At 43.3% G+C, this 20,456-nt stretch overlaps 1 protein-coding gene across 2 annotated transcripts in view; it reads right to left on the bottom strand.

Annotated features, from left to right (window-relative positions):
* Positions 1-23: 23 nt before the first annotated feature.
* The window catches only part of tnks1bp1 (tankyrase 1 binding protein 1), a 111,666-nt gene continuing 91,233 nt past the window's right edge, over positions 24-20,456 (bottom strand). For both annotated transcript variants that reach the window (XM_061932717.1, XM_061932716.1), the window contains exons 4-10: positions 11,967-12,064; positions 8,725-8,827; positions 7,280-7,415; positions 7,087-7,205; positions 6,852-7,024; positions 6,702-6,783; positions 24-404 (exon numbers count right to left, since the gene is read on the bottom strand). In XM_061932717.1, the coding sequence (XP_061788701.1) occupies positions 6,711-6,783; positions 6,852-7,024; positions 7,087-7,205; positions 7,280-7,415; positions 8,725-8,827; positions 11,967-12,064 (702 nt within the window). In that variant the 3' untranslated portion in view covers positions 24-404; positions 6,702-6,710. The remainder of the gene's footprint in view (positions 405-6,701; positions 6,784-6,851; positions 7,025-7,086; positions 7,206-7,279; positions 7,416-8,724; positions 8,828-11,966; positions 12,065-20,456) is intronic.

The raw sequence follows: 20,456 nt of genomic DNA, 5'->3' as shown, positions 1-20,456 counted from the left end.
CTCACACACACAACACACTCCCGTAGGTTTCGTAGAAAACATTTTAATCCATCCACCACTTTTCAACTGAATGTTGTTGGTGAACTTGATGAGAAGCAGACAAACATTATTCACGCAGCATAAAAACATTTCTCCGGCAAGCTTATTGTGCTCTCTGATATCTGCGCCTCGTTCTTCCCCGACATGCACAATGGTGGCACTTCGGCCTTGGCAACTAATCACGTACAAGACAAAAAAAAGTGTTCAATGCATTTTTGCAGAAGCCTGAATTTCCTTTTTCTTTTTTTTGGCATATTTCAGTAAAATGTACAAAATAGGCACTCCGAAGTGCAAAATGAAGACCTTGGTGAGGTGTCTCCATGAAGCAACACCTGACTGGGATGGATTCTCTGCGGGCGTGGTTGCTGTACAGAGAGAAGACATTTACAGTAGTTCAGAGAAAACACAAGAATATTAGTCAATAGCTGCTAAGATTGATCAATAACTAATAATACTGGACTGAGAGGCCAAATCCTGTCACTTAAAACATACTTTTTTGACCCATCATCCACAATCCCTATGTCAGACAAGTCCGCCTTTTTTCTGTGAGTTGAACAAAAACTGATAGCAAGAGGCGGCTAACAATGTAGATAATTACAGTCATCTATTCTGCCTATACAGTGGTGGTCAAAAGTGTACATACACTTGTAAAGAACATCATGTCATGGCTGTCTTGACTTTACAATCATTTCTACAACTCTTATTTTTTTGTGATGTAGTGATTGGAGCACATACTTGTTGGTCACAAAAGACATTCATGAAGTTTGCTTCTTTTATGAATTTATTATTATTAAAATGTGAGCAAATGTGTTGGGTCAAAAGCATACTTGCCAACCTTGAGACCTCCGATTTCGGGGGGTGGGGGGCGTGGTCGAGGGTGGGGCGGGGGGCGTGGTTGGGGGCGTGGTTAAGATATATATATATAAGAAATACTTGACTTTCAGTGAATTCTAGCTATATATATATATATATATATATTTTATTACATATATATATATATATATATATATATATATATATATATATATATGAATTCTAGCTATATATATATATATTTTATTACATATATATATATATATATATATATATATGTAATAAAATATATATATATATATATATAGCTAGAATTCACTGAAAGTCAAGTATTTCTTATATATATATATCTTAACCACGCCCCCAACTATATATATATATATATATATATATATATATATATATATATATATATATATAAAGAAATACTTGAATTTCAGTGTTCATTTATTTACACATATACACACACATAACACTCATCTACTCATTGTTGAGTTAAGGGTTGAATTGTCCATCCTTGTTCTATTCTCTGTCACTATTTCAGAACACACACATTATACAAATATACATTATAAAATCAAGAAGAAAACGGGAGCTCTAATTTGGGAGTCTGAATTAGGATCAGAAGTTCCTATATAAACATTGCGCACTCACGTCGCCTTTTTGTATTGATTACTGCAGCTGTGCATTAGATTCATTCACAAATACAAACTACAACTCAGAAACACTTTAGAGTTAGGCTCCACCATCAGAATGTGTACTTAAACTTATAAAGATCACATGGATATTATTCAGTGAGTTGATTCACCAAAACTAACCTGTTATACAGGAGGAAAAAGCACACAGGACGTTTCAATTGTTCACAGACTGGTCGCGCTCATCAGAATGACAAGACACTTCCGGTCTGCAGGTGATAGCATTCAATTGGGAAGAAACACCCTACTGCCCCCTACTGACCAATGTGAATACTGATAAATGTGTAATGACAGCTCCAAAAACTAATTCAAACCACAAAATAAAATAAATAAATCAACACAAAAATGTGACACATTATGGGTGGGTCACATATGCATGTACAGTAGATGGCAGTATTGTCCTGTTTAAAAGTGTCACAACATTGCTGTTTACGGCAATGTGGTGAACAGGCTGTCAACACGTCACTCAGGTCCACATGGAGCTGGAGGGGGCGTGGCCTCCAGCTCCGCCTGAATTTCGGGAGAAAATTTGTCCCGGGAGGTTTTCGGGAGAGGCGCTGAATTTCGGGAGTCTCCCGGAAAATCCGGGAGGGTTGGCAAGTATGGGTCAAAAGTATACATACAGCAATGTTAATATTTGCTTACATGTCCCTTGGCAAGTTTACCTGCAATAAGGCGCTTTTGGTAGCCATCCACAAGATTCTGCTTGAATTTTTGACCACTCCTCTTGACAAAATTGGTGCAGTTCAGCTAAATTTGCTGTTTTATCTGACATGGACTTGTTTCTTCAGCATTGTCCACACGTTTAAGTCAGGACTTTGGGGAAGGCCATTCCAAAACCTTCATTCTAGCCTGATTTAGCCATTCCTTTACCACTTTTGACATGTGTTTGGGGTCATTGTCCTGTTGGAACACCCGTCTGTGCCCCAGACCCAACCTCCGGGCTGATGATTTTTGATGATTGGGGAGGCGCAATAGACTGTTCTAGGGTTAGACTGGTCTCAATCAAAATGTATATTGGCAAAGCTTTGAGAATATACAACAAAATACCTATTCTGTCTCTGGTGGTTTTTCAACTCAGCTTTAAGTGTCGGAAAGAACTTGGGAGCGACTTGTGACTTGAATTCCCTGGGAGGAACAACTGGTCCAAAACGCAACATATATATATATATATATATATGAAATACTTGACTTTCAGTGAATTCTAGCTATAGATATATATTTATTCTATTGTGTATATATATATATATATACACATATATATATATATATATATATATATATATATATATATATATATATATATATACATACACACATATATATATATATATATATATATATATATATACACACATATATATATATATATATATATATATATATATACACACATATATATATATATATATATATATATACACACACACATATATATATATATATATATATATATATATATATATATATATATATATATATATATATATATATATATATATATATATGTGTGTATGTATATATATATATATATATATATATATATATATATATATATATATATATATATATATATATATAAAATAAATACTTGAATTTCAGTGTTCATTTATTTACACATATACTTGTTGAGTTAAGGGTTGAATTGTCCATCCTTGTTCTATTCTCTGTCACTATTTTTCGAACCATGCTGAACACCCTCTCTGATGATGCATTGCTGTGTGGCACGCACAATGGTGCTTTCATCAAATGCACCAGATGGCAGTATTGTCCTGTTTAAGAGTGTCACAACATTGCTGTTTACGGCAGACCAAAACGTGACTGCTGTTGTTGTGTGTTGTTGCCGCGCTGGGAGGACGTTAATGAAACTGCCTAACAATAAACCCACATAAGGAACCAAGAACTCGCCCTCCATCATTCTACAGTTATAACGTCATTGGACAGGCACACCGTTTGAGTCCGCCTGAATTTTCGGGAGATTTTCGGGAGATAATTTGTCCCGGGGAGATTTTCGGGAGAGGCGCTGAATTTCGGGTGTCTCCCGGAAAATCCGGGAGGGTTGGCAAGTATGGTTAAAGTTGTTTATACGGCCACCCTCAGTGTGACCTGTATGGCTGTTGACCAAGTATGCTTGCATTCACTTGTGTGTGTGTAAAAGCCGCATATATTATGCGACTCGGGCCGGCACGCTGTTTGTATGGAGGAAAAGCGGACTCTATAGACAGTGCCTTTAAGACACGCCCCCAATATTGTTGTAGAGGTGGAAATCGGGAGAAATTCGGGAGAATGGTCGCCCCGGGAGATTTTCGGGAGGGGCACTGAAATTCGGGAGTCTCCCGGGAAAATCAGGAGGGTTGGCAAGTAATGTCTTGACCTCCGCGGCGGAGGCTCCACCGAACCCCTAGGGTTCGATCAAACCCAGGTTAAGAACCACTGGACTAAACTGTAAACCTTGAGTTGTTAAAGTCCAAGTGCACCTCTCTCCTCAAGTGTGGATGAGTGCATGTGTGCATGAATGAAGGGTCTGCGTGAGCAAAGTATGATTGTCAAATGTGATTTTAACTGTAAAATTCAATAAAATATGTCATGGCCGATGAATGTGTGGTCCAAGTTCTTCTATACAACAGGAGCACTCTTGTGTTTTTAGGACTTTGCTGCTGTCGGAGGCAGATATTTACATAAATCCGAATTTAAGTGTCACTACTTTTATTTCATAGTCATATTTGAAAACAGCTGGTGTTCTTCCAATTGTGGTCTTTTGGTTGTCTGCAAAACGGTGTGCTTAACCTTGAATGAGGAATGTTAGAGAGAGCGATAAGCATTTGTTTTGACTAGAGAGAGGGAAGAGGGGAGAGGGTTTTGGGTCGGAAAAGGCAGACCATTTTGGCGGCGCGATAGAATGTTCTATGCTGGACTGGTCTCAAAAATATACAGGTAAAAGCCAGTAAATTAGAATATTTTGAAAAACTTGATTTATTTCAGTAATTGCATTCAAAAGGTGTAACTTGTACATTATATTTATTCATTGCACACAGACTGATGCATTCAAATGTTTATTTCATTTAATTTTGATGATTTGAAGTGGCAACAAATGAAAATCCAAAATTCCGTGTGTCACAAAATTAGAATATTACTTAAGGCTAATACAAAAAAGGGATTTTTAGAAATGTTGGCCAACTGAAAAGTATGAAAATGAAAAATATGAGCATGTACAATACTCAATACTTGGTTGGAGCTCCTTTTGCCTCAATTACTGCGTTAATGCGGCGTGGTATGGAGTCGATGAGTTTCTGGCACTGCTCAGGTGTTATGAGAGCCCAGGTTGCTCTGATAGTGGCCTTCAACTCTTCTGCGTTTTTGGGTCTGGCATTCTGCATCTTCCTTTTCACAATACCCCACAGATTTTCTATGGGGCTAAGGTCAGGGGAGTTGGCGGGCCAATTTAGAACAGAAATACCATGGTCCGTAAACCAGGCACGGGTAGATTTCGCGCTGTGTGCAGGCGCCAAGTCCTGTTGGAACTTGAAATCTCCATCTCCATAGAGCAGGTCAGCAGCAGGAAGCATGAAGTGCTCTAAAACTTGCTGGTAGACAGCTGCGTTGACCCTGGATCTCAGGAAACAGAGTGGACCGACACCAGCAGATGACATGGCACCCCAAACCATCACTGATGGTGGAAACTTTACACTAGACTTCAGGCAACGTGGATCCTGTGCCTCTCCTGTCTTCCTCCAGACTCTGGGACCTCGATTTCCAAAGGAAATGCAAAATTTGCTTTCGTCAGAAAACATGACTTTGGACCACTCAGCAGCAGTCCAGCTCTTTTTTTCCTTAGCCCAGGTGAGACGCTTTGCGCGCTGTTTCTTGGTCAACAGTGGCTTGACACGAGGTATGCGGCAGTTGAAACCCATGTCTTTCAAGCGTCTCTTGGTGGTGGATCTTGAAGCACTGACTCCAGCAGCTGTCCACTCCTTCTGAATCTCCCCCACATTTTTGAATGGGTTTTTTTTCACAATCTTGACCAGGGCGCGGTGATCCCTATCGCTTGTACACTTTTTCTGACCACAGTTTTTCCTTCCCTTTGCCTCTCCATTAATGTGTTTGGACACAGAGCTCTGAGAACAGCCAGCCTCTTCAGCAATAACCTTTTGTGTCTTTCCCTCCTTGTGCAATGTGTCGATGGTTGCCTTTTGGACAGCTGTCAAATCTGAAGTCTTCCCCATGTTTGTGTAGGCTTCAGAACTGGACTGAGAGACCATTTAAAGCCCTTTGCAGGTGTTTTGAGTTAATCAGCTGATTAGTTTGTGGCACCAGGTGTCTTCTAAAATTTAACCCTTACACAATATTCTAATTTTGTGACACACGGAATTTTGGATTTTCATTTGTTGCCACTTCAAATCATCAAAATTAAATGAAATAAACATTTGAATGCATCAGTCTGTGTGCAATGAATAAATATAATGTACAAGTTACACCTTTTGAATGCAATTACTGAAATAAGTCAAGTTTTTCAAAATATTCTAATTTACTGGCTTTTACCTGTTTATCCGAATTTAAGTGTTACTACTTTTATTTCATAGTCATATTTGAAAACAGCTTGTGTTCTTCCAATTGTGGTCTTTTGGTTGTCTGCAAAACTGTGTGCTTAACCTTGAATGAGGAATGTTAGAGAGAGCGATAAGCATTTGTTTTGACTAGAGAGAGGGAAGAGGGGAGAGGGTTTTGGGTCGGAAAGGCAGACCATTTTGGCGGCGCGATAGAATGTTCTATGCTGGACTGGTCTCAAATGTATATCTGCAAAGCTTTGCCAATATATTACAAAATACCTATTCTGTCTCTGGTGGTTTTTCAACTCAGCTTTAAGTGTCGTAAAGAGCTTGGGAGCGACTTCTGATTTGAATTCCCTGGGAGGAACAACCGGTCCAAAACGCAACACCGCCCAAAGGTTAGTCTCCCAAGTTTTGAACGTAACTCGAGGGCCGGTATGTGTCATTCCTGGGCTGGATTTGGCCCCCGGGCTGCCAGTTGAATAACTCTGGTGTATTTATGCATGTTTGTACCGTGCTGATGACTTGAATGAATTGTTCTTTTAACTATTTCTTATCTTAACGACATTCTTGTAAGTATTTGTAGGGCAGCAAGTTGAATCCTCACCTGCACACACTACTCCCCCTCGTGTTGACTGACACGCTTCTTGGATTTCAACTCCATGAGCCAAGACGGAGAGGACACAGCACTGGAAGACACACAAACATTTTATTCAAAAAAAAAAACGTTTTGCACAGCATGAGTTTTCTTTCTTACCCTCCGTCTGTGCCACCTAAGGGTGGCAGCACGAGTGCGGCCCCGGCCAGAGGAGCGCGAGGGCGGGTCGAGCGAGGCATGGGGACGGGGGCCGACGGCTCCACTTGGTCGTTGAGACTTTCCTTGTCCTCTTCAGTCTGGTCTCTTCCTTCTGCTCTTTTCTTCATCTGAGCCTGCGGGAGCATGGACAGTCATGTGGTCTTCCACAAGCTGCGTGACTTCTCATTGGACTTACAATCAGGCTCAAAGGACTTATGCCAGGGAACACGGCCACCTTCCTGGAGGAAGGAGGAGTGGAGACTGTCCTCTGGCTGGGCTGCTCCTCCTCAGAGTCCGACTCCTTCTGCTCGCCATCTGAAATCAGCAGCAAGTTCAGGACATTTGGAAAGAGATATTACTACACCCGAGCTAGGTTTACTGAGGATGACCTGTAGTGTCACGAGACCTCCAGTCCGGACTTTCTAGAATAGTTGGTCTGGAGCGTGACGGACGTGTTCGCCTGTGGGTCTTGGCCAGATCGGCCTTGAACTTCTGTGCACTGGTGTCCAGGAGAGGAGTGAAGGTCTGAGGACAAAACACAACACCTTCACTTCAGAACTTGTGGAGACAAACATCCTGGCATCAAACACATTTGTGCTCTTGTTGTGTAGATCAGAGGTGACCATTACGTCATCGCCGGCGTAATGGTCCACCCGATGGTGGAGGGTGTGTCAGTCCACCGCCGCATCCTTTTATGTGGTCCACCAGGTCATTTTATGTGGTCCACTTGGTCATTTTATGTGGTCCACTAGGTCATTTTATGTGGTCCACCAGGTCATTTTATGTGGTCCACCAGGTCATTTTATGTAGTCCACCAGGTCATTTTATGTGGTCCACCACGTCATTTCATGTGGTCCACCAGGTCATTTTATGTGGTCCACCAGGTCATTGTATGTGGTCCACTTGGTCATTTTATGTGGTCCACTAGGTCATTTTATGCGGTCCACCAGGTCATTTTATGTGGTCCACTAGGTCATTTTATGTGGTCCACCAGGTCACTTTATGTGATCCACCACGTCATTTTATGTGGTCCACTAGGTCATTTTATGTGGTCCACCAGGTCACTTTATGTGGTCCACCAGGTCACTTTATGTGGTCCACTAGGTCATTTCATGTGGTCCACCAGGTCATTCTATGTGGTCCACCAGGTCATTTTATGTGGTCCACCAGGTCATTCTATGTGGTCCACCAGGTCATTTTATGTGGTCCACTAGGTCATTTTATGTGGTCCACTTGGTCATTTTATGTGGTCCACTAGGTCATTTTATGTGGTCCACCAGGTCATTTTATGTAGTCCACCAGGTCATTTTATGTGGTCCACCACGTCATTTCATGTGGTCCACCAGGTCATTTTATGTGGTCCACCAGGTCATTGTATGTGGTCCACAAGGTCATTTTATGTGGTCCACCTGGTCATTCCATGTGGTCCACTAGGTCATTTCATGTGGTCCACAAGGTCTTTTCATGTGGTCCACCAGGTCATTTTATGTGGTCCACCAGGTCATTTTATGTGGTCCACCAGGTCATTTTATGTGGTCCACCAGGTCATTTTATGTGGTCCACCAGGTCATTTTATGTGGTCCACCACGTCATTTTATGTGGTCCACCAGGTCATTTTATGTGGTCCACCAGGTCATTTTATGTGGTCCACTAGGTCATTTTATGTGGTCCACCAGGTCATTTTATGTGGTCCACCAGGTCATTTCATGTGGCCCACCAGGTCATTTTATGTGGTCCACTAGGTCATTTTATGTGGTCCACCATACTCATGTCAATTCTAAGGTGATTTTTTTTTAAATAAATGTGCCTGCAAAAAAATAGAATCATGACCAACCTCAGGGAAGGGAAACAGTGCTGGTTCCGTTGAATCAACCTCTTCAAGGAGGACCTTAGGAAGTGCATCGATGGACGTCTTTGGACTTGGTTCAGTGACAGTCCTTCAGACATCAGTCAGGAAAAGACAGCATATATTCAAATATTGGTGCATTATTACGTATCTCAAACTCCTTTCTGTGCTCTGTTAACCCCGAGAGGGGACTGGGAGTTGAAAATAATACAAACCCCAAAAGCAGTGAAGTCGTCACGTTGTGTAAATGGTAAATAAAAAGAGAATACAACAAATCCTTTGCAACTTATATTCAATTGAATAGACTACAAAGACAAGATATTTCATGTTCACACTGAAAAACTACATTTTTTTTTGCAAATAATCATGAACTTAGAATTTAATGGCAGCAACACATTGCAAAAAAAGGCATTTTTACCACTGTGTTACATGGCCTTTCCTTTTAACAACACTCAGTAAAGGTTTGGGAACTGAGGAGACACATTTTTGAAGTGGAATTCTTTCCCATTCTTGCTTGATGTACAGCTTAAGTTGTTCAACAGTCTCCCTTCTCATATTTTAGCCTTCATATTTTCAATGGGAGACAAGGTCTGGACTACAGGCAGGCCAGTCTAGTACCCGCACTCTTTTACTATGAAGCCATTATGTTGTAACACGTGGCTTGGCATTGTCTTGCTGAAATAAGCAGGGGCGTCCATGGTAATGGCAACATACGTTGCTCCAAAACCTGTATGTACCTTTCAGCATTAATGGTGCCTTCACAGACCCATGTCTTGGGCACTAATACACCCCCATACCATCACACATGCTGCCTTTTACACTTTGCGCCTAGAACAATCCGGATGGTTCTTTTCCTCTTTGGTCCGGAGGACACAACGTCAACAGTTTCCAAAAACAATTTGAAATGTGGACTCGTCAGACCACAGAACACTTTTCCACTTTGCATCAGTCCATCTTAGATGAGCTCAGGCCCAGCGAAGCCGGCGGCGTTTCTGGGTGTTGTTGATAAATAATAAATGAATAAATGGGTTATACTTGTATAGCGCTTTTCTACCTTCAAGGTACTCAAAGCGCTTTTGACAGTATTTCCACATTCACCCATTCACACACACATTCACACACTGATGGCGGGAGCTGCCATGCAAGGCGCTAACCAGCAGCCATCAGGAGCAAGGGGTGAAGTGTCTTGCCCAAGGACACAACGGACATGACTAGGATGGTAGAAGGTGGGGGTTGAACCCCAGTAACCAGCAACCCTCCGATTGCTGGCCACTCTACCAACTTCGCCACGGGTTTTGGCTTTGCATAGTAGAGTTTTAACTTGCACTTACAGATGTAGCGACCAACTGTAGTTACTGACAGTGATGTGGTGATATCCTTTACACATTGATGTCGCTTTTTGATGCAGTACAGCCTGAGGGATCCAAGGTCACGGGCTTAGCTGCTTACGTGCGGTGATTTCTCCGGACTCTCTGAACCTTTTGATGATATTACGGAGCGTAGATGGTGAAATCCCTAAATTCCTTGCAATAGCTGGTTGATAAATGTTGTTCTTAAACAATTTGCTCAGGCATTTGTTGAAAAAGCGGCAACCCTCGCCCCGTCCTTGTTTGTGAACGACCGAGCATTTCACGGAAGCTGCTTTTATACCCAATCATGGCACCCACCTGTTCCCAATTAGCCTGTTCACCTGTGGGATGTTCCAAATAAGATTTTGATGAGCATTCCTCAACTTTCTTAGTCTTTTTTTTACCACTTGTGCCAGCTTTTTTGAAACATGTTGCAGGCATCAAATTCCAAGTGAGCTAATATTTGCAAAAAATAACAAAGTTTCTCAGTGTGAACATTAAATATGTTGTCTTTGCAGGATAGTCGAACCTCGGATTCAGGTTTTCGTCCTGGTCGTGGAACTGTGGACCAGCTCTATACTCTGGGCAGGGTCCTTGAGGGTGCATGGGAGTTTGCCCAACCAGTCTACATATGTTTTGTGGACTTGGAGAAGGCATTCGACCGTGTCCCTCGGGAAGTCCTGTGGGGAGTGCTCAGAGAGTATGGGGTATCGGACTGTCTGATTGTGGCGGTCCGCTCCCTGTATGATCAGTGCCAGAGCTTGGTCCGCATTGCCGGTAGTAAGTCGGACACGTTTCCAGTGAGGGTTGGACTCCGCCAAGGCTGCCCTTTGTCACCGATTCTGTTCATAACTTTTATGGACAGAATTTCTAGGCGCAGTCAAGGCGTTGAGGGGATCCGGTTTGGTGGCTGCAGGATTAGGTCTCTGCTTTTTGCAGATGATGTGGTCCTGATGGCTTCATCTGGCCAGGATCTTCAGCTCTCGCTGGATCGGTTCGCAGCCGAGTGTGAAGCGACTGGGATGAGAATCAGCACCTCCAAGTCCGAGTCCATGGTACTTGCCCGGAAAAGGGTGGAGTGCCATCTCTGGGTTGGGGAGGAGATCTTGCCCCAAGTGGAGGAGTTCAAGTACCTCGGAGTCTTGTTCACGAGTGAGGGAAGAGTGGATCGTGAGATCGACAGGCGGATCGGTGCGGCGTCTTCAGTAATGCGGACGCTGTATCGATCCGTTGTGGTGAAGAAGGAGCTGAGCCGGAAGGCAAAGCTCTCAATTTACCGGTCGATCTACGTTCCCATCCTCACCTATGGTCATGAGCTTTGGGTTATGACCGAAAGGACAAGATCACGGGTACAAGCGGCCGAAATGAGTTTCCTCCGCCGGGTGGCGGGGCTCTCCCTTAGAGATAGGGTGAGAAGCTCTGTCATCCGGGGGGAGCTCAAAGTAAAGCCGCTGCTCCTCCACATCGAGAGGAGCCAGATGAGGTGGTTCGGGCATCTGGTCAGGATGCCACCCGAACGCCTCCCTAGGGAGGTGTTTAGGGCACGTCCGACCGGTAGGAGGCCGCGGGGAAGACCCAGGACACGTTGGGAAGACTATGTCTCCCGGCTGGCCTGGGAACGCCTCGGGGGTCCCACAGGAAGAGCTGGACGAAGTGGCTGGGGAGAGGGAAGTCTGGGCTTCCCTGCTTAGGCAAGATGGATGGATGGATGGATGGATGGTCTTTGCAGTCTATTCAATTGAATATAAGTTGAAAAGGATTTGCAAATCACCGTATTCTGTTTTTATTTACCATTTACACAACGTGACAACTCCACTGCTTTTGGCGTTTGTATATAAAAGGTGGTAAAATGTCTAATATATTGTAAAAGGTTGATCCTACCGGTCAGTTCCAGATCTCCATTCATGGGTTGTATGTGGTCTGTCAGACTCCACGTCTATCAAAGCCTCAGTGTCTTCACCATAACTGGGGACAGTATCCTAGGGGATAAGCAGAAAGATTTGACTATGTTAATAAATGAAGTGTTCTTTATACAAGAATTCCACAATCCACTAGAGAGGCACATCTTGAACAGAGGTGCTCACCCAAACCCCAAGTGGCTTTGCTGGCACTGGTCCAGACTGTAATATGGAAACACAGATGTCCACATTGTTGCCACGCCCACATGCTGGAACATATGTGCACGCCAAATAGAAGCAACCTGTTGCGAGGCACGCCCCTCTGTTCTGTTTGATACCGTCTCTTGGATACAGGGGGGGAATGTTTGTAAACACTACCAGTCTCTGCACGATGATTCATGTGCTCAGAGGCGGTAATCTGGACGCGGCGCAGCATGAATTACCGGCTCGAGACAGATTTTCCTACAGGCAGATGACCATTTGTGCAGTTAAGGGATGAGTTATGGTAACATGTGGAGCATCATACATCAGATACAGTTTCCTGGTCATAAGAGTACAGTAAGAGACAACGGGAGGTTCCCAAATGAACACGACAGGTTTACTTTCTTGTTCACGCTCAACGTCAGCCAACTTGCAACGTGCTATAGCGGCCATTTTAGTGCTTTTAAACGCCAACAAACTCATTACACCTTTGAACATGTGAACTGGAACGTGCATTATACTTTTCACAAAGCCCGAGACCTCGCAATAGGGCGCGACCCGAAGTGAAACACGAGTCACAGCGTGCCTACCTAGGTTCCATTCTAGAGGCTAATCTTTCCTGTGATAAAATGGCAACCTGTCATGTCTGTGTAATCATGTTTTGTTTTAAGTCATGTTTTGTTTAGTTTCTGTCTTTTCACTCCCTTGTCTTGTTTCCATGATTACCCCATTAGTTTCACCGGTTCCACGTTTGGACTCATTGTGCACTCTTGATTGTCACCATAGCAACCCATTAGTTTTCACCTGTCACGTCACGCACCTGTTTCACGTTTTGAGTCACGCACCTGTTTTCGTTAATCAAGTCTGTAGTATTTAAGTTCAGTGTTTTTAGTTTGTCTTTCTGGTGACATCCCCACATTTATGCTCGACACATTTCTAACTCCTTTTCATGTCCATCGTTCACGCTGCTCCTTTTTTGTCCGTGCCAAGTAAGTTTTCTTTATTCAAGCCATAGTTTGCAAGTTTTGTTTAATTGTTCATAGTTTCTGCCCTTGTGCAAGTTTTGTGTTCATAGTCAAGTTTTGTACTTCCGCCCTTGTGCGCGCCTTTAGTTTGTTCCTTTTGTTATTGTAAAATTAAATATGTATTCACCTGCAAGTCATATCTGGTCCAGATGTTCATTTGCACCACGGGAGAACAAACCACGCCATAGTCCAAGCATTGACACAACCAAGGTAATCAAAAAGGTCAACCAACGAACAAGATTTCTCTACAGAATCTCCTCTCTGGTCAACAAAAGCACCATGAAGATTCTAGCGGGAACTCTCGTTCAACCCTTTTTCGATTATGCTTGCACCTCCTGGTACCCTAGCACCTCCAAAACCCTCCAATCTAGACTCCAAACATCCCAGAACAAACTAGTCAGGTTACATCCAGACCTCCACCCCAGATCACACCTCACTCCTACCCACTTCTCCAAAGTGGGCTGGCTCAGGGTGGAGGACAGAGTCAAACAACTTGCACTGAGCCTAGTCCATACTTGCCAACCTTGAGACCTCCGATTTCGGGAGGTGGGGGGCGTGGTTGGGGGCGGGGCTAAGAGGGGAGGAGTATATTTACAGCTAGAATTCACCAAGTCAAGTATTTCATATATATATATATATATATATATATATATATATATATATATATATATATATATATATATATATATATATATATATATATAAGAAATACTTGACTTTCAGTGAATTCTAGCTGTATATATATTTATTTTATTATATATATATATATATATATATATATATATATATATATATACAATATATATATATATATAGACAATATATATATATATATATATATATATATATATATATATATATATATATAAATAAAATAAATACTTGAATTTCAGTGTTCATTTATTTACACATATACACACACACAACACTCATCTACTCATTGTTGAGTTAAGGGTTGAATTGTCCATCCTTGTTCTATTCTCTGTCACTATTTTTCTAACCATGCTGAACACCCTTTCGCAGGTACCCAGAAAGGTTTCGAGTACCACCAAAAAAACGGAATCTCTGAAGACAGTATAAAAATCTGTGTTAAAGGTGTACAAATACTGTTTGTATAATAAGCATATTATTTATTTTTTTTTACAAATGAGGGTTAAGAGTTCAGCACTAAAAAAAAAGAAAAAAGAATGTGGCTTAAGTACAGTTTTTTAATTGAGCTGCTGCATTTTTTGGTTGGGTTGTTTATTTATTTTGAGTAACTTCTATACATTTCTAAAAGGGGAATAATGTAATAGAGTTATCTATGTTTGTCTGTTGCCATCTCCTGGTGAATGTTGGCTATAGCGTACTGGGGTTACTTTTTGGTTGGCCAACGATTTACGTGGCGTTGCGCACTTGACGTCACTCAGGTTCGCGCATGGAGCTGGAGGGGGCGTGGCTTCCAGCTCCGCCTGAATTTCGGGAGATTTTCGGGAGAAAATTTGTCCCGGGAGGTTTTTCGGGAGAGGCGAAAATCTGGGAGGGTTGGCAAGTATGATATATATATATATATATATATATATATATATATATATATATATATATATATATATATATATATATATATATATATGAAATGCTTGACTTCCAGTGAATTCTAGCTATATATATATATATATATAGTATTGCAGTTGTGCACTGCACTCTCTAAAAGCTCTAGATGTTATTGTCACATATGCATGTACCGTAGATGGCAGTATTGTCCTGTTTAAGAGTGTCACAACATTGCTGTTTACGGCAGACTAGCTGCTTTACGGTAGACGAAAACGTGACTGCTGTTGTTGTGTGTTGTTGCCGCGCTGGGAGGACGTTAATGAAACTGCCTAACAATAAACCCACATAAGAAACCAAGAACTCGCCCTCCATCATTTGACAGTTATACTGTGATTGGGCAGGCACGCTGTTTATATTGTGGGAAAGCGGACGTGAGAACAGGCTGGCCGCTGTCGACACGTCACTCAGGTGGAGGGGGCGTGGCCTCCAGCTCCGCCCGAATTTCGGGAGAAAATTTGGCCCGGGAGGTTTTCGGGAGAGGCGCTGGAAAATCCGGGAGGGTTGGCAAGTATGGCCTAATCTATAAAATCCGCTACACCTCCCTGATACCGAAGTACATGTCAAACTACTTCCAGAACGTAAATGACCGCCATAACCACAACACCAGGGGGAGCTCCACTAACCACGTTAAACCCAGATTCCGATCTAACAAAGGTCTTAACTCATTCTCCTTCTATGCCACATCAATGTGGAATTCACTCCCAACAGGTGTAAAAGTAAGTGCATCTCATACCTACCCCCCCCCCGGATTGTAAATAATGTAAATAATTCAATGTATATACTCTGATGATTAACTTGTGTGATGACTGTATTATGCGGATAGTATATATTTGTACCATGAATTGATTTACGTGGACCCCGACTTAAACAAGTTGAAAAACTTATTCGGGTGTTACCATTTAGTGGTCAATTGTACGGAATATGTACTGTACTGTGCAACCTACTCATAAAAGTTTCAATCAATCAATCAAACAAACGGAATTAATAAAACCTGAATCTATTTTGCTAAGGTCCCTGAAAGTGGACATGGAAAACCTTCATCCATCCATCCGTCCATCTTCTTCCGCTTATCCGAGGTCGGGTCGCGGGGGCAGCAGCCTAAGCAGGGAAGCCCAGACTTCCCTCTCCCCAGCCACTTCGTCCAGCTCTTCCTGTGGGACCCCGAGGCGTTCCCAGGCCAACCGGGAGACATAGTCTTCCCAACGTGTCCTGGGTCTTCCCCGCGGCCTCCTACTGGTCGGACGTGCCCTAAACACCTCCCTAGGGAGGCGTTCGGGTGGCATCCTGACCAGATGCCCGAACCACCTCATCTGGCTCCTCTCCATGTGGAGGAGCAGCGGCTTTACTTTGAGCTCCTCCCGGATGGCAGAGCTTCTCACCCTATCTCTAAGGGAGAGACCCGCCACCCGGCGGAGGAAACTCATTTCGGCCGCTTGTACCCGTGATCTTGTCCTTTCGGTCATAACCCAAAGCTCATGACCATAGGTGAGGATGGGAACGTAGATCGACCGGTAAATTGAGAGCTTTGCCTTCCGGCTCAGCTCCTTCTTCACCACAACGGACCGATACAGCGTCCACATTACTGAAGACGCCGCACCGATCCGCCTGTCGATCTCACGATCCACTCTTCCCTCACTCGTGAACAAGACTCCGAGGTACTTGAACTCCTCCACTTGGGGCAAGATCTCCTCCCCAACCCGGAGATGGTACTCCACCCTTTTCCGGGCGAGAACCATGGACTCGGATTTGGAGGTGCTGATTCTCATCCCAGTCGCTTCACACTCAGCTGCGAACCGATCCAGTGAGAGCTGAAGGTCCTGGCCAGATGAAGCCATCAGGACCACATCATCTGCAAAAAGCAGAGACCTAATCCTGCAGCCACCAAACCAGATCCCCTCAACGCCTTGACTGCGCCTAGAAATTCTGTCCATAAAAGTTATGAACAGAATGGGTGACAAAGGGCAGCCTTGGCGGAGTCCAACCCTCACTGGAAACGTGTCCGACTTACTACCGGCAATGCGGACCAAGCTCTGGCACTGATCATACAGGGAGCGGAAAACCTAGAGTGGTAAAAAAATAACATCAGGGAAACCAAACGTGTGACGCTCGAACAATAAGCATGTTTTTAAAAAGGGTGTGTGGACGGGAGCGGCCAAAGTAGGATGAACCCTCTTTGTTATTGTACTCGGCTTTATCTGGGACAAACATGAAACCACAGTGAGGGAAGGCGGCAGGCATGTAAGCGATAACACACCACATTTGGAAAACTTGATCAGATACCCGTGTCGTCTATGGAACAGACTGCTACATATTTACATTGGCCTGGGCGTGCACACAGTATGCATTTGTCTGGGGAATGTCCTGTAATGGACACTGCGGGCTTTTGTGCAATCAATACCAATTAAATAAACCCACTAACTACAATTCACCGATAGGCATAGTCATTATGATTCAACAGGAATCCATTGAACTCGCGGAACAGCTACTACTAGTCTTACAAGGTTTTCTCATACCTCTATCCAATTTTCTCTCTTTCTACTGACTGTCCCTCTACTGTATTTTTGTCTGGAACAGGTTCTATTTGAGAATTTTTCCTGAGAAGGGTTTCTTTCCTCAGTTAGTATGAAAAGCATGCTTAAAGACCTGCTCCAAGACTTTTGCATGGTACAACAAAAACAGTTCTTACAGAGCTGGTGTCAGTGGACTTCTTTTGCACAGTTTGTCGACTTCGGGTGGAAAAGCGGCGTAGGGATCTCCTGCTACGGCGGGCAAAACTACGCAGAGGCAAAAAGGCTTTCCGTAACCTTCCCCGGTGGTTTCCACCTTCCTCGTCCTGGTTGTCCTTGTCCTTTTCATCCTCTGCGGTGCCCAAGACGAGCCCGAGAGCCCCCTGGAAGGAGCGCCGTATGCCACCCACCAAGCCCGCTACTTCAAGCTGGGCGGCCGACAGTTTTCTTTCAAAGTACTGCATATTTGGAGAGCTTAAAAAGTAGCTTTCCCTTATACAAGGGTCACCCCGACAACTGGATATCAACAAAATATGAAATTACATAGAGTGGTTGAGCCATTGTAAGGAATGCAAGAGAGTACAATCTGAAGTAAGACTGATCATTATTTAAACACAATTCCTTCTCTTCTTATTGTTATGTTTCTGTTCACATTGCCAATCTGAAATCAGTCCTGTAATGGACACTGTGGGCTTTTGTGCAATCAATACCAATTAAATAAACCCACTAACTACAATTCACCGATAGGCATAGTCATTATGATTCAACAGGAATCCATTGAACTCGCGGAACAGCTACTACTAGTCTTACAAGGTTTTCTCATGCCTCTATCCAATTTTCTCTCTTTCTACTGACTGTCCCTCTACTGTATTTTTATCTGGAACAGGTTCTATTTGAGAATTTTTCCTGAGAAGGGTTTCTTTCCTCAGTTAGTATGAAAAGCATGCTTAAAGACCTGTTCCAAGACTTTTGCATGGTACAACAAAAACTGTTCTTACAGAGCTGGTGTCAGTGGACTTCTTTTGTACAGTTTGTCGACTTTGGATGGAAAAGCGGCGTAGGGATTTCCTGCTATGGCGGGCAAAACTACGCAGAGGCAAAAAGGCTTTCCTTAACCTTCCCCGGTGGTTTCCACCTTCCTCGTCCTGGTTGTCCTTGTCCTTTTCATCCTCTGCGGTGCCCAAGACGAGCCCGAGAGCCCCCTGGAAGGAGCGCCGTATGCCACCCACCAAGCCCGCTACTTCAAGCTGGGCGGCCGACAGTTTTCTTTCAAAGTACTGCATATTTGGAGAGCTTAAAAAGTAGCTTTCCCTTATCCAAGGGTCACCCCGACAACTGGATATCAACAAAATATGAAATTACATAGCGTGGTTGAGCCATTGTAAGGAATGCAAGAGAGTACAATCTGAAGTAAGACTGATCATTATTTAAACACAATTCCTTCTCTTCTTATCGTTATGTTTCAGTTCACATTGCCAATCTGAAATCAGTCCTGTAATGGACACTGCGGGCTTTTGTGCAATCAATACCAATTAAATAAACCCACTAACTACAATTCACCGATAGGCATAGTCATTATGATTCAACAGGAATCCATTGAACTCGCGGAACAGCTACTACTAGACTTACAATGTTTTCTCATGCCTCTATCCAATTTTCTCTCTTTCTACTGACTGTCCCTCTACTGTATTTTTGTCTGGAACAGGTTCTATTTGAGAATTTTTCCTGAGAAGGGTTTCTTTCCTCAGTTAGTATGAAAAGCATGCTTAAAGACCTGTTCCAAGACTTTTGCATGGTACAACAAAAACTGTTCTTACAGAGCTGGTGTCAGTGGACTTCTTTTGCACAGTTTGTCGACTTCGGATGGAAAAGCGGCGTAGGGATCTCCTGCTATGGCGGGCAAAACTACGTAGAGGCAAAAAGGCTTTCCGTAACCTTCCCCGGTGGTTTCCACCTTCCTCGTCCTGGTTGTCCTTGTCCTTTTCATCCTCCGCGGTGCCCAAGACGAGCCCGAGAGCCCCCTGGAAGGAGCGCCGTATGCCACCCACCAAGCCCGCTACTTCAAGCTGGGCGGCCGACAGTTTTCTTTCAAAGTACTGCATATTTGGAGAGCTTAAAAAGTAGCTTTCCCTTATCCAAGGGTCACCCCGACAACTGGATATCAACAAAATATGAAATTACATAGAGTGGTTGAGCCATTGTAAGGAATGCAAGAGAGTACAATCTGAAGTAAGACTGATCATTATTTAAACACAATTCCTTGTCTTCTTATTGTTATGTTTCAGTTCACATTGCCAATCTGAAATCAGTCAACGTTTCCCAGGCACCATTTAAAAAGCCAAACCTCCTCCTGTCCCGGAAGTAAAAGGTGCTTTTGAGGGTAAGACGTCTTCAAACACAGACAGCTTTGTTTGCGTCTCTTGCGCCATAGTCTTTAGAAGGGGGAATGACGTTTTCCATACTGGATATCCAAAGGCAGAGTCTGAGTCAGGTCATCTTTTTATCTCCTCTGGACTGCGGAAAATGTGCAGATGGGGCTTAGTCGAAGTCCGTGCTTTGTAATGAAAAATCCCAAATGTGAGGCAAAGACTGGGCTAGTTTAATGCAGGACATTAAAAGAAAAAAAGTCTCTTTTCAGGTCAGCAGGACTCTTGGATCCTCTTGGAATGAAGCTCTCGGTGGTCAGAGGACATGTGAACTTCCTTGCCCAGGGATAAGCCCATCCTCTTTGTGTGTTGTCAGTGGGGAGAGAGACAGGCTGGCTCTCAAAAGCAGAGTGAAGAGACTACTTGGAGAGACGGAAAGACAGCACATAAAAAGCACCATGTTTGGTAATTCTGACACGGTGGCCTTTTGGCCTGATCCAAATGAGGACATGATGACTACACAACCCTTTGCCCGCCTTGACCCCGGTCTATCTGTCGTTCTTTGCTCAGTCGCCGTGCTTGGTCGACTGCACAGCTCGTGTTTGCATAGTAAAGTGTTTTATTCATTCTCAGCTTCTCAGTTTGGTTCATTACACGCATTATACTATTTGCTCATCCGTTATTAAGCTTATCACATTTGAAATGACATCATGTAGACAGCAAAACATCACGAGGAAGTTTCAATTCAGCCGCAGCATTGCCACCTGGTGGTGCGAGCATG

This window comes from Nerophis lumbriciformis, linkage group LG38 (genome assembly GCF_033978685.3).
Source record: "Nerophis lumbriciformis linkage group LG38, RoL_Nlum_v2.1, whole genome shotgun sequence".
NCBI classification, from domain to species: Eukaryota; Metazoa; Chordata; class Actinopteri; order Syngnathiformes; family Syngnathidae; genus Nerophis; species Nerophis lumbriciformis.
The sequence above is the reverse complement of the archived record's forward strand: the minus strand, read 5'-3'. Positions and strand labels throughout refer to the sequence as shown.